The 14,315-nt window shown below is 42.9% G+C and overlaps 1 protein-coding gene across 5 annotated transcripts in view; it reads right to left on the bottom strand.

Annotated features, from left to right (window-relative positions):
* mrpl23 (mitochondrial ribosomal protein L23) overlaps positions 1–14,315 on the bottom strand; it is a 130,563-nt gene that overhangs the window by 13,824 nt on the left and 102,424 nt on the right. For 2 of the 5 annotated variants that reach the window (XM_072272276.1, XM_072272277.1), the window contains exon 6: positions 9,847–10,254. The exons of 1 other annotated variant lie outside the window; for it this stretch is intronic. Coding sequence is in view for 1 of the 4 variants with exons in the window: in XM_072272277.1 (XP_072128378.1) it covers positions 10,229–10,254 (26 nt within the window). In the remaining 3 variants the exon portion in view is untranslated. Of the gene's footprint in view, positions 1–9,411; positions 10,255–14,315 lie in introns of those variants that run through there. 2 more of the 5 variants (XR_011887754.1, XM_072272273.1) reach the window with 2 other exon arrangements.

Below are 14,315 nucleotides of genomic sequence, written 5' to 3'. Positions count from 1 at the left end.
AAAAACACAGGTTGGATGATTGTTTTGCAGAGCACTTATACTCAATCCACAAGGGTGACCCTGAGCATATCACTTAAACTCACCATCCCACTCTGACTTTCCTGCTGTGGTCTCCTGCTCTGTTATTGTATTGAAGCACAATGCAAGAGTGGTGGACACCACCTCATCCACCTGAAAGGCATGTAGCAGCTTTTCTGACAATACTCAATTTTGTAACTTCAAATAACTCACTCTTTCCTTCTGCCTGTCACCATTTTGACTCAGATTTTCTTTCCCTATTTGTCTTGTCATATGGCTTCCTGGGCGTGTTGCACAGCCCTACAATTAGCAAAACATTACACAGACAAAGCAGAAGAATCTGATACTAACTGTTTCTTAACTGCTACATGCATGTATTTGGTCTCACCCTATCAGTGATATTTCCTTTGTTCTACCCATCCCTCCTCCATTGGCTCTACCAATGAAAACAAACTTACTTTCTCTCTTTCCCAGTTCTGATGAAGTGTCAATGGCCTAAAATGTTAAATGTTTCTCTTGCCACAGATATTGTTTCCTGCTGAGTGTTTCCTGCGATTTCGGTTTTTATTTCAGGTTTCCAGCATCTGCAGTTTTTCAATTTTCTTTACAAATTATACTTGGGCCAAATGTTTTCCTGGAATGATTTTAAATACTTGTAAGGATTAGAAAGGATTATTTCTAAGTACTTTTATTTTACCTTAACTGAACATGGGGTTGCTCAGTTCTGTCCCAAGAGGTTTTAAGGTTGTGGTGATGGGGAAAGGAGGTTAGGAAGTTTGTATTTAGTTGAAACTGCTCCAAAATATGATGGTGCTTATTAGAATCAGATGAAGTGTTCCCAAGCCTAGACATACTTGGTGATTAAATTGCTTACTGGCAAATTCTGAAAGTTTTGTCTAGCATGATACATGTGTGTTGCGTTAACAATCATTTTTATTATTCATTTCACTCTCAGGAAGAAGGTTTTAGTGCCTTGACTGGAATTTACTGCCTATCCCTTAATTGCTTTGAGAAATAGTGTTGAGTACGCTTTGTGACTTTCTATTGTCTGTGCAGAAGTTAGACACAGCAATGAGACGTAATGATTAGTGTTATAGAATCTGAACCCACATTCATCCCACATCACCTTCATTCCAGAACAAAGGTCATTCCAACTTTTATCATGGAGCTGCAGTATCCAGTACACAGATGACACTTACAAATAGACACATTCAGAGGCTGAGTTCCAAGACACTATTGACTCAAAGGAATATAAAGGAATAGACCTCACTCTTCCGTAAAATATATCTTGTCTACTATCCTGAGATCACTACACTACAACAGCCTCAGACAATGAAGTTCCCAACGAGACCTCGGCAAATGTGGATCATTTCCACAGCTACAAAACCACTACTCAACAATAGGAAAAATCTTCTTTGTTTTTGGCCATTGGTGAAAAGGGCAGTGTGAAAGTCAAGAACTAAAACCCCTTCATTGACTATGAGGCAGTGCTGATCTCTGCCACACTGTTTGCTTATGAGATATGAACAACCTTCTGTAGTTCACCTCAAAGTCTTGAAGAGGAAATGCCAATGGTATCTTCCAAGTCCACTGGCAGGATCAGCAAACCACTATTAGCATCCTCTCCCAGTCTATTGAGTTGGCTCCAGTCAGCAGGTCACGTCAGTCAAATACCTGACACAAGACTCCCAAACCACCCAACTCCAAGCTCCATGGAAGCACGGATAGAGGAAGCAATACAAAGATGTTCTAAAAGCCTCATTGAAAATGTATGAACTCCTGAGAATCCCCTGGCCCATGGCTGCTCAAAGTGGAAAAGAAGTATTCTACATGCTGATGAAAATGTCCAGAGGCACAAAGAAACTCCATGTAAAATGTAGGAGTGCAGCATCTCCCAAGCTACTTGCCTGAAAAGCATCCTGTCCTATCTATGACAGGGTCTAAAGATCGAATATTAGTCTGGGGCTAATGAACCACCTGAGGACCCATAGTATTGGAATGGAAGCAGATAATCCTCAATGCCAAGAGATTGTGTCAGAAGAAGAATGCTTAGTTTGTATTTTTTTTTTCGGTTTTAGTAGGACCTCTCACTGGTCAAATGACCTTTTTTTTGTACTGCTTAGTCAAAGGAAATATAACCCTGATTTGCTGAATGGAAACTTGCATGAAAGAAACCATAAGGCATGACATGTGATGAGCATAGGGGATTTCACTGAGGCTACTTGTGCTCTTCCTTTAAGGCAACATGTAGCTTCCTAAGGCACCTAGAAAGAAAATACAAACACTTCCAAGTTGTATCCTACCTGCAAAACTGGCCGTCAATGGTCACATTTCCAAACCAGATTTGCAAACAGATATAGAGAGTTTCAGGCCTCAAACAATGCTTTGCTTTGTGTGAAGTAGCCAAATGAACAAGAACTGAGAACGTACCAGAATAATTGCTACCCGAAACAGGCCCCATTGAATTTAACTAGTACAGTGTGAACTGAAGCAATACTTTAGATCAACAGATATATAATATTTACACAATGGAGATGTATTATCTGGCATGGACTTAAATGTGATTACGTTGGTTCACACAACTAGCAAGTAAATCATGGAAATTCTTAAAAAACTACAAAGTATAACTTTTAGATTTTCTCATAGCCTAATTCAATAGCAGAATATGCTGTTCAGAAAGACTGCAGAGGCCACCAGAACTTATAATAAATATAGCCCAACTTTTTAATCACAAGTAACAAATGAGCGTTTCTTGAACTCTACAAACCCAGCAAGCCATAGAACTATAATTCATTGCCAGAATTACTTTATTTTCTAGGGGTAACACTATACAGAGTAGGTTTGCTTTTTAAGTAGAGTGCAATTGATGGGGACAAACATGCGCAGAAAACAGACAAGCAGACATAAGAATTTAGAAAAAAGAGATGACTGCCTGGATTCTCAAGTCTACCGCATCACTCACTATGATCATAGCTGCCCCTGCTCTCATATCTTCTTCTATGCAAAATCCATTGCCCCCAATTCCCCAATCTTTCTAAGTGGTATGTACCTCCCCTGCAATGATCGAGCCTCCACTACCCGCCAGGTTAGAGAATCCCAGAGATTCACCGCCTTCTGAGTGGGAGTACGACACAATGTCCAACGAAGCCGTACCTTCTCTTTCAGCCACCCAAGGCATGTCACAAATGCAAGTAATCACCATCAATCAAACAAATTTAATGATATAAAGCAAAAACAAAAAATCCTGGAAAAGATCAGCAATTCGGGCAGCATTGATGGAAAAAGAAACATGCAATGTTTCAGGACCAGGACCTGTCCTAGAACTGGAAGAGAGATGCAAGTGGGGTTTTCAGTAGGAGGGGAGATGGGGAAGAGGTGTGTAGAACAAAAGAGACATCCATGATAGGATATCGAGGGCAGTTATAAGCACATTAAGATATTCTGTGTGTAATGAGTTACTAATGGAAATATGGTGGGTTTGGCTGGAAGATTAGACTTGAGTATGTAGAATAAGAACAAAAAAATCGAAACTAGAAAATACTTTTAAAAAATAACCAGCACAGGCAGCATCCATAGAACAAGAAATAGTGTTTCAGATGAGGGGCCCATCATCAGACTTAATAAAAAGAGGTCTTTTAGTCTGGTAGCAGTAAAATGTGGTTGAAATAAAGGGAATTTCTCTGGAAGTGTGACTGAGTGATAGAGTGAACGAAAATTATTGTGCTCCATCATGCCCTCATAGCCACACTTTACAGATTGCTTACACTGTCAGCTGTTCTACCACTGCAGACATGACCTACAAACACACAAATTCATAGAGCACTACAGCACAGAATGTTCCAGAATGGTCTTTTGCCTAGTCCTATCTGCCTGCACATAGACCAGAGCCCTCCATACCTCTCTCATCCATGTAGTTATCCAAACTTCTCCAAATGTTACAATTGTCCACCTCTACTACTTCCATTGGCAGCTTGTTCCACACTCACACCACCCTTTGAGTGAAGAAGGTACCCCCCACCCCCAATTCCCCTTAAACATTTCACTTTTCACCCTCTAGTTCTAGTCTCACTCAGCCTAACAGGACTAAGGCAAATACAGGCAAATACAGACAAGGTCAGCCCAACATCAGTAGTGGGGAAAATACTAGGGACTATTATTAAGGTTGGGAATAACAGACACTTGGAATGTATTAAAAGAATCAAAGTCAGGATGGATGTGCTTGACAAACATACTGTTTTATTAAGATATAGCAAGTGGTATAGATAAAGTAAGAACCAGTGGTAATGTTGTACTTTGATTTTCAGAAAGCCTTTGACAAAGACTTATGAAAAATTAAAGCATATGGTATTGGGGTAATACACTGGCATAGATTGAAAGTTGGTTGACAGAGGGGGGTTGCAGGTGAGTCTGTTTCAGGAAGGCATGAGGCGATTAGTGAGAAACACCAAGGATTAGTGTTTAGGCCTCAGCTGTTCCATAACTTCTATCAATGATTTGGAAAAGGAAACCAAATGTAATATTTTCAAGTCTGCCCATGATACTACAACTGGGTGAAATTGTGAGGAGGACTTGCTCATTTGGATATGGAGACTGCCTCATTTTTGGAGGAATCATGAATGGTGCATTATCAGTGAACATTCCTGACAACTGAAGGAAACTGTTGAAGATGTCTGGGCCCACAGCACTACCTTGAGGAACTCCTGCAAAGATGTCCTCCAACCAACACAACCATCTTCCTTTGTGCCAGGTATGATTCCAACCAACAGAAGGTTTTCTCTATGATTCCTTTTGACTCCAGTTTAGCCAGGGTTCTGTGATAGCATACTCAGTTAAATGCTGCCTTACTGTCAAGGCCATATCCTGGTCATTATCCAGGTCTAAGATGATAGGTAGGAAGTAACATTCACCAAGTGCTAGTCAATGTCTATCCAATGAGAAAAATCCAGCATCATCCCCTGGCAGTCATTGGCATCACCAAATCCCTCTCTGTCAATATCCTGAGGGTTTCCCTTGACCAGAAACTTAACCAGAGTAATCATATACACAATGTGGCCACAAACTCAGGCCAGAGGGAAGGAATCTAGTGGCAGATAAATCATCTTCTACCTCCCCAAATATGTGCACCATCATCAAGTCAGGTGTGTGATGGAATATTCCCCACTTGACTGGATGAGTGCAGCTTCAACAACACTCAGGAAACACGATGCAATGTGGGACATAGCAGCCTGCTTGACGGGTACCTACTTGCTCACTCCATCACTGACCACAGTTGCACCAGCTACAACAATTCATCAAAACATCTTCCAAACCCACAACCTCTCTCAGCTAGGACAATGGCAGCAAAAGCATGGCAACGTCAGCAGCTGGAAGTGGCTCTCCAAGTCGCACACAATTCCAACTTTGTAATATATCGCTGTTCCTCATTGTCACTGTCAATATCCTAAAACTTTCTCCCTTACAGCATAGCAGGCATACACTCCTCAAGGATGCATCAATTCAAGAAGGCAGCTCATCACCTCTTGCAATTAGGGATGGTCAATAAAAATTCTGGCTCAACTTGCGAAGCCCATATCCCTTCAAAGCACAACTTTAAAAAGTACAACAACTGTACATCAGTCTGTGGGACAGTTCTCCCGACATAGGCATTACTGACCAAATGCTTGTGATGAGGATTGTGGAAGGTTGATTAGACTAAAAGAATCTGTAACTGTCTGAAGACAATGTTGACATCACTACCAGCTGTGCCAACAGACAGTGACAGATAGGGAGCATAGGGATCAGAGAAGGAACATTATTTTCTGCGTAATCACTTTTCAGTGATGGATCAAACTGCCCCATATTTTATACCTGCTGAAGTAAATTGGAACAACTATGATCAGGGGTATAAAACAGGAGGGTGATCTGCAAATTTACAGTGGTTAATATTAAGATACATCCCACAAACTTCAACTTTCTTCCATTTTCACATCTCATTTAATTCTACATTTGTTTATCTATGTCAAGGACACAAACAACACAGAACAAACCTCTGCCAATCAAAATGGAAATGTTAACAGCGGCCAATGCAATGGTTTTCAAGTGAGCAGGACTGGACTTTTTTAAATATTATTATTCCATAAATATTTGTGGTGCCTTTAAAAATGTGACCACTTACGAGAAAAAATCTTAAACATTAACAGATACATTCTTTATACTACTCTGGGAGAGGAGTCAACAGCGAGTGTTTTCAGAAACACAATTATGTGTTGAGCTTGTTTCTAAGTAAAGTCTTGGAATAACCACAGTACAAGGCATTCATAAAAAATGTTTAGCAGATTTAATATGGGAAAGCCCTCTTGCGTTAATTTCAAGGATCACGGTTCATATTGCTAACTGGAAAATCCGTGACATCACATATTGTAACATTTTTAGTTGAAAGGCAATAGTTTTTTATATAACCATCAAATTAACTCAGTGTTTCCTGGCACAATCAGTTTAGTGTTTCTTCAGAATCAATGAGTTACTCGAGCTGGCTGCTTTCTGTGCCCCAGAAAGCCAATAGATCTTTCACCAGCTGGATGAAGTAAAGAAAACAATTATGTAACTGCACTCAGAGAAGGAAATAAAACAAAGCATAGTGGTCTGCTTTCAGCTTCTCTAGGTACGGTAGGAAAAGCAGGTTACCAAGTGTGCTGTCCTGCAAATCTCTCTCTTCCAGTAACCAGCATTCCAAAATAGCAGTGTTATCAATTTCACAATTGTGTTTATATGTGTGTTGTGTATGTGTGAGGTAACAGGGATTTCTATTTGAATATCAGAGTATACTGAAAAATTCCTGACGAGCCTTTCATGAGTTAGAGGGATAGCAAAACTTAGGCACCGAAGTTTCAGGATAAATATTTTATAATTTTCATAGACTTGTATCTGAAGGACAAAGGCCCCTGTTCAAAACTGTACGGAATTCAATAAATAGTTTGAGTACCTACAAAGTATTATTTGTGAGTAAGAGCACCAATTTGGATCATTGCCTTAAAAACAAGGTGTGATTGCGCACGATTGCTAGCTAAGGATTATATGAAAGGAATTTTTCTTCAATTTAAGTTTTCAATGTACTCGTGGGTTCATCCACTCTTCTCAAAAATCAAAACAGTATCTAGTACGCTATGATGTGTTAATCTAAAGTGTAGTGTATGGCAGCACTGTACCGTAAAATATTGTGGTCAAAAATTGAGACTGTGTGCTACAATACTGTTAAGTATGTTGTGGTATAGTATATTTTTTTATGGAGTATTATTTATTAACAATGTCACTTGATACAGTATACTAAGCAGCACTCCAGTGTAATGGAGTTCAACAGTGTACCAAGTTGTGACATGGTACTATGATGGTGGCATGCTAGCATAGTGGCTAGCACAATGGTTTCTAGTACCAGTGACACGGCGTTCAATTCCTGCTGCTACCTGTAAGGCATTTATACATTCTCCGGTGACCTCGTGGGTTTTCTCCAGGTGCTCCGCTTTCTCCCACAGTCCAAAGACGTCTCTGTCGGTAGGTTAATTGGCCATTGTAAATTGTCCTGTGATTAGGCCAGGATTAAATCGAAGGATTTCTGGGGGGCTGGAAGGGCCCATTCCACGATGTAGTTCAATAAATAAGTAAGTAAGTAAGTAAGGATGGCAATGGTGAAGGTTCTTGGGTTAGTGTTTTACCTAATACTATTTCCCAAAGACATAATTCTGGTCGCTAAATGAAGTTTGATGATCCATCACATCTAGCCAATGGTACCTTCCACACCTAATGGTACCTTCAGACACCTTCAACGTTTTACGTAAACAACACATTCGTCAAGAGCACTGCTGCTGTGAGTACTCGCCAATTGCCACCCGGCCCTCCATTTTCAGATCCAGTCTACCTGCACGGGCCTCAGCCGCTGTGCCAGCTCATTCAGGAGAGAAAGTGACATTTGACACTTACACCCTCCAATTTAGATTCCGGTTCTTTACATGCTTTACATGTGGTGAGTCAACTGGCCTTCAAGCTCATGGTCCAACTCCCCAGGATTATAAATCAGACTTCCCAGAGTACTTTGTCAGGGCAATTTATAAATGAAGGCTGATGAGCAAACCCACAGAGAAGCTTGTAAGTCCAACCATAGTGCCATATCTGTGGCCAAAGTTATACCCCTACTGCAGTAGAATCAGTTTGACATTGCTCCTTGTAGTTCAACAAGTTGCTAACTTGTGATTGGAACATGGCAGGCACAAGATGCAAAGAAAACACAGGATAATTACTTAGGGTTGAATTGCAGTGAGCTGATTAAATGTGGACATATTAAATGTTACATAGTGAGATTCTGCATGTTATTATAGTTGGTATAAAGGCTTATGTAATGCAATATGGTAGCCCAAACAGAGTAGGATTTAGGTCACTAGATAAGTGGAGCAGCATGACTGAAATGACATGGAATTTTCTTTGGTTGATGTGTAGAATCAGGGTTTGGCCATTCAGGACCAAGATGATGCACAACATTGGTTAGCATCTTTGCAATAATCTTGCCAAGGTCCTACTCTCTTGTTTTAATTTATTCTCCCATTCACCACAGCATTTCCATCGCTACCCATCTCCTCAATGCCAATTACACTTTCATCTTCAGTGCCCTGATCTGAATCAAAACTATTTCAGTGGCAGCTCCCCCTGTGACGGTCCCTATTTTTGTGCTCTTCAGCCCAAGAACTGGTAATTTGAAAAGATATGGTGAGCAATTTGTTTATCTATTCACCTCCATGTCTGGTAGGACCACATAAAGCACATTCTCATCTGCCAAAATTAGTTCTTGATCCTATGCCCCGATAAGTGGTGAGCAATTTTGTGGGAGTAATCCAGGAGCAGAAGTGAAGATGGATAGTCAGCTGAAACTAAAGAAAGAGCTGAGACAGAGGGCAGTAGAAGACTGCCCAGTACATACCATCATCTTAAATCACTCTCTCCAGCTCCTTCACCCTCACATCCAAAAATAAGACCTTGTACTAATATAAGGCATTCCACTGCCCCTTCAAGGCATCCTGAAGTGCTTTACAGCCAATGGAATACTTTATTGCTGTGATGCAGGAAATGCAGATAAAGTCCATAACCAGTTCCAACAAACAGCAACTAGATCATTTGTTTAGTGGTAATGATGGAGGAATAAATATTTTCCAGACCACTAATTACAATATACCCACTCTTCTTGAGACGTGTCATGGGATATTTGGTATTCATTTAACAGAGCAAGCTTGGCCTCAATTTAATGTCTCATCAAAAAGAGTGATAAAATGATGGATTATCATTGTTATGGGACCTTTATTAATTGCCTCCTCTCTCTACTGCACATGGCTTAACTTTTTCTATTGCCCTCTGTCACAACTCTTCCTCCAGTTTCAGCTGACTATCCTATCTTTACTCGTGCTCCCTGGATTACTCCCACAAAATTGCTCACCATTCAACCTGGTTTTCTCTCCTCTCTACTTTTCCCTTCGCCTTCAGTTTTAACATGGCTCCTTCAAGCCTTGAAAATACGTATCCCACCTCCAAATTCTTACTGGTTTGCAAAGTTTTTAGAAGTATTGTTGACCTCTAAAGTTGCTGCCATTTTTCCTCAATACCATATTTGGTTCTCTCTAAGTAGGTTTTCATCTCTGATAGTAAGAAGGTTCTGTCAGAGGACTGAAGCACTTTTCAGCAACTGTGCAAGTCTGGATACTGGGAAAGTTTTGCAGCCATTACACAAGGGTAAGAGGCGATTACAAACATTTTCTATGGACTGTCAAAAGTCTAATTGTTATCAACCATCAATTTATATTTTAGAAGTACCTTTAATTCATCTGCACAAGTGCAATGGAGGTTTGGGAGTCTGACAGACAGATGCAGGATCTCTTGCTGTAGGAAACAGAGTGAACTGGACTCCTGTAAAAATACACCGAGGTTCACAGGTGGAGATATTGGAAAGGTGGCACGTGGAGAGTGTGGTGGGAGGACTGCAGTGGGCAGGAAAATCTGGAAAGGGAAGGTATATTTCTTTGCAATGCCCTTTGTCACTCATTAGCACGGTCTTTGAAACCCGAGCTGTATTTTAAAAACAGGTACCTCCTGAACAAGTTCGGAGATGGAAGCCAATTGGATTGCTGAAACCAGGTACCTATGGCCATTTTAAATCTCCACCTGTCCACATTCTTGCAGCTTCCCTGGTTTAAATTCATCCCCTTTGCTTGCAGTTCAAACCTGCGGATTTAGAAACTCCATTTCAGTTGGTGCATGAAGCATATTCTTCTTAATAAAAATTAGCAATGATGGAAGCCTTAGGGGCACACAGACAGAAAAAGCCTGAGGCCAGGAGGCAGAGCTGGGAAAAGGGTAGGGGCAAGGGGAGCAGAATGAAGTGGAAAGCAACCAAGGTGAAGTGGAAGTGGTAGGCATTGACTGCATAAGACAAAAGGAAGAGGTAGGCATTGACTGCACAGGACATATGGGAGAGGTTAGTATTCATTTCAAGAGATCTAGAATACAAGAGCAGGGATGTGATGCTGGGGCTTTATAAGGCACTGGCGAGGCCTCACCTTGAATATTGTGCAGTTTTGGGCTCTTCATCTTTTGAATGTTGAAAGGCCTAGACAGAGTAGATGTGGAAAGGATATTTCCCATGGTGGGGGAGTCTAGGACAAGAGGGCACAGCCTCAGGATAGAGGGGCATCCATTTCAAAGAGTGATGAGGAGAAATTTCTTTAGCCAGAAGGTGGTGAATTTGTGGAATTTATTACTATGGGCTATGGAGGCCCGGTCATTGGGTACATTTAAGGCAGAGCTTGATAGGTTCTTGATTGGACATCAAAGGTTAAGGGGAGAAGGCCGGGGAGTGGGGCTAAGGAAGGGGTAAAAAGGATCAGCCATGATTGAATGACAGAGCAGACTTGGCGGGCCAAATGGTTTAATTCTGCACTTCTCTCTTATGGCCTTATAGGTTGGTATTGACTGAACAGGACATGTAGGAGAGGTAGGCATTGACTAAATAGGACATGCAGGAGAGGTAGACATTGACTGCACAGGACATATGGGAGAGGTAGACATTGACTGCACAGTGCATAAGAGAGAAACAGACATTGGCTGCACAGATCTAATGGAGATCAATTTTGTAGGAAACCTGCAAAATAAAAGTTCTCCAATGTACATGACTATCCCATGCTATAATGATTATCACCAACAAAGTGCATCAATTGTCAGCCGGGAGTGGCTAAGATGGTAAATATAGTCCCTTCAATAAACTTGATTCCCAGTGAAATGTGCAAGTGTGTTGTGGAGGGTTGGGGAACCCCCAATGCCCTGCAGGGTTGGGGTCCAGAAACGGAATAAGTGTGTAATGTGCTGCATCTGGCACCTCTTTACTAGTGATGAACAGCCAGCTTCCCTGGAGCAAGACTCCTTTGGCTTCTGGAGAACCAAAAACAGCTCCTGCTTCTATTGAGCAGAGCAAGCTGTTCACAAATATCCCCCTGTTGCTCAAAGAGGATGTGGAAAAGACTATTCTGCTTATGGCTAGAATTTGTGCCCCTCAAAGACATCAAATTGCTCCCAGGCAACGTATCACTGCTCCTTGAAGTTTCTCTCATCTGGTGGGCGTTCAGCTGGATCAGGGTGAGATGGCAAACTAGGGGAAAGAATTTGTGAGACCCATCAAAGCCCTCACTTGAATCAGTTGAACTGTCACCTGAATCAGTAAGTGGTCCGATGTGGATGCTGCTGATCCCCTGGCATGTGCACCATGGTCTCCTGTCTCCACACAACCTCCTGCAAATCCTTATACTATTTGAGCAGTCACGCCTAACAGCTTACTAACCATCTTGCCGTGCAACAATTTTGTAACATTCGGAAAGCACCCCAATCATGGCGGTCCTCCGAAACAGGACAGACCTAGCATTTGCTAAGTCCTGCACTAGTCTGCTACTGCCTGGGTAACTCCCTAGTGCATCACTCTCACCTAATTTGTTTATCCTCGTTGTGCCTATCTCTGAAGTGGTTCTATGGCACACTGCTGGTCACCATCATCCTCCCCTTTCTCCTAAGAATCTCTTGCCATTTCCTTCGGAAGCTCACACTCTGACTGCTCTATATTACGGAACTTGGGGTGGGGGGGGGGAAGAGAGAAGAACCTCCTTTATATTCTGCAAGAACAATGCAGAAGACAATCACACTTGTTTGTCAGCTCCTCCAAAAACAGCATTATCCTCTGGTTATAAGAAAGTCTCAAGCATACAGTAGGTGTGTAGAGCACAGAATTTAGAAGGAGGCCTACAATTGAGATAACAAGCAACACACATCAAAGTTGCTGGTGAATGCAGCAGGCCAGGCAGCATCTGTAGGAAGAAGTGCAGTCGACGTTTCGGGCCGAGACCCTTCGTCAGGACCAACTGAAGAAAGAGTGAGTAAGGGATTTCAAAGTTGGAGGGGGAGGGGGAGATCCAAAATGATAGGAGAAGACAGGAGGGGGAGAGATGGAGCCAAGAGCTGGACAGGTGATTGGCAAAAGGGATACGAGAGGATCATGGGAGAGGAGGTCCGGGAAGAAAAACAGGGGGGGGGGACCCAGAGGATGGGCAAGAGGTATATTCAGAGGGACAGAGGGAGAAAAAGGAGAGTGAGAGAAAGAATGTGTGCATAAAAATAAGTAACAGATGGGGTATGAGGGGGAGGTGGGGCCTAGCGGAAGTTAGAGAAGTCGATGTTCATGCCATCAGGTTGGAGGCTACCCAGACGGAATATAAGGTGTTGTTCCTCCAACCTGAGTGTGGCTTCAACTTTACAGTAGAGGAGGCCGTGGATAGACATGTCAGAATGGGAATGGGATGTGGAATTAAAATGTGTGGCCACTGGGAGATCCTGCTTTCTCTGGCGGACAGAGCGTAGATGTTCAGCAAAGCGGTCTCCCAGTCTGCGTCGGGTCTCGCCAATATATAAAAGGCCACATCGGGAGCACCGGACGCAGTATATCACCCCAGTCGACTCACAGGTGAAGTGTTGCCTCACCTGGAAGGACTGTTTGGGGCCCTGAATGGTGGTAAGGGAGGAAGTGTAAGGGCATGTGTAGCACTTGTTCCGCTTACACGGATAAGTGCCAGGAGGGAGATCAGTGGGGAGGGATGGGGGGGACGAATGGACAAGGGAGTTGTGTAGGGAGCGATCCCTGCGGAATGCAGAGAGAGGGGGGGAGGGAAAGATGTGCTTAGTGGTGGGATCCCATTGGAGGTGGCGGAAGTTACGGAGAATAATATGTTGGACCCGGAGGCTGGTGGGGTGGTAGGTGAGGACCAGGGAAACCCTATTCCTAGTGGGGTGGCGGGAGGATGGAGTGAGAGCAGATGTACGTGAAATGGGGGAGATGCGTTTAAGAGCAGAGTTGATAGTGGAGGAAGGGAAGCCCCTTTCTTTAAAAAAGGAAGGCATCTCCCTCGTCCTAGAATGAAAAGCCTCATCCTGAGAGCAAATGCGGCGGAGACGGAGGAATTGCGAGAAGGGGATGGCGTTTTTGCAAGAGACAGGGTGAGAAGAGGAATAGTCCAGATAGCTGTGAGAGTCAGTAGGCTTATAGTAGACATCAGTGGATAAGCTGTCTCCAGAGACAGAGACAGAAAGATCTAGAAAGGGGAGGGAGGTGTCGGAAATGGACCAGGTAAACTTCAGGGCAGGGTGAAAGTTGGAGGCAAAGTTAATAAAGTCAACGAGTTCTGCATGCGTGCAGGAAGCAGCGCCAATGCAGTCGTCGATGTAGCGAAGGAAAAGTGGGGGACAGATACCAGAATAGGCACGGAACATAGATTGTTCCACAAACCCAACAAAAAGGCAGGCATAGCTAGGACCCATACGGGTGCCCATAGCTACACCTTTAATTTGGAGAAGCCAAGGAGAAATTATTAAGAGTAAGGACTAATTCCGCTAGACGGAGCAGAGTGGTGGTAGAGGGGAACTGATTAGGTCTGGAATCCAAAAAGAAGCGTAGAGCTTTGAGACCTTCCTGATGGGGGATGGAAGTATATAAGGACTGGACATCCATGGTGAAAATAAAGCGGTGAGGGCCAGGGAACTTAAAATCATCAAAAAGTTTAAGAGCGTGAGAAAACGCATCTCCCCCATTTCACGTACATCTGCTCTCACTCCATCCTCCCGCCACTCCACTAGGAATAGGGTTCCCCTGGTCCTCACCTACCACCCCACCAGCCTCTGGGTCCAACATATTATTCTCTGTAACTTCCGCCACCTCCAACGGGATCCCACCACTAAGCACATCTTTCCCT

The sequence above is a fragment of the Mobula birostris genome, chromosome 11 (genome assembly GCF_030028105.1).
Source record: "Mobula birostris isolate sMobBir1 chromosome 11, sMobBir1.hap1, whole genome shotgun sequence".
NCBI lineage: Eukaryota > Metazoa > Chordata > Chondrichthyes > Myliobatiformes > Myliobatidae > Mobula > Mobula birostris.
This window is presented reverse-complemented; position numbering and strand designations above follow the sequence as displayed.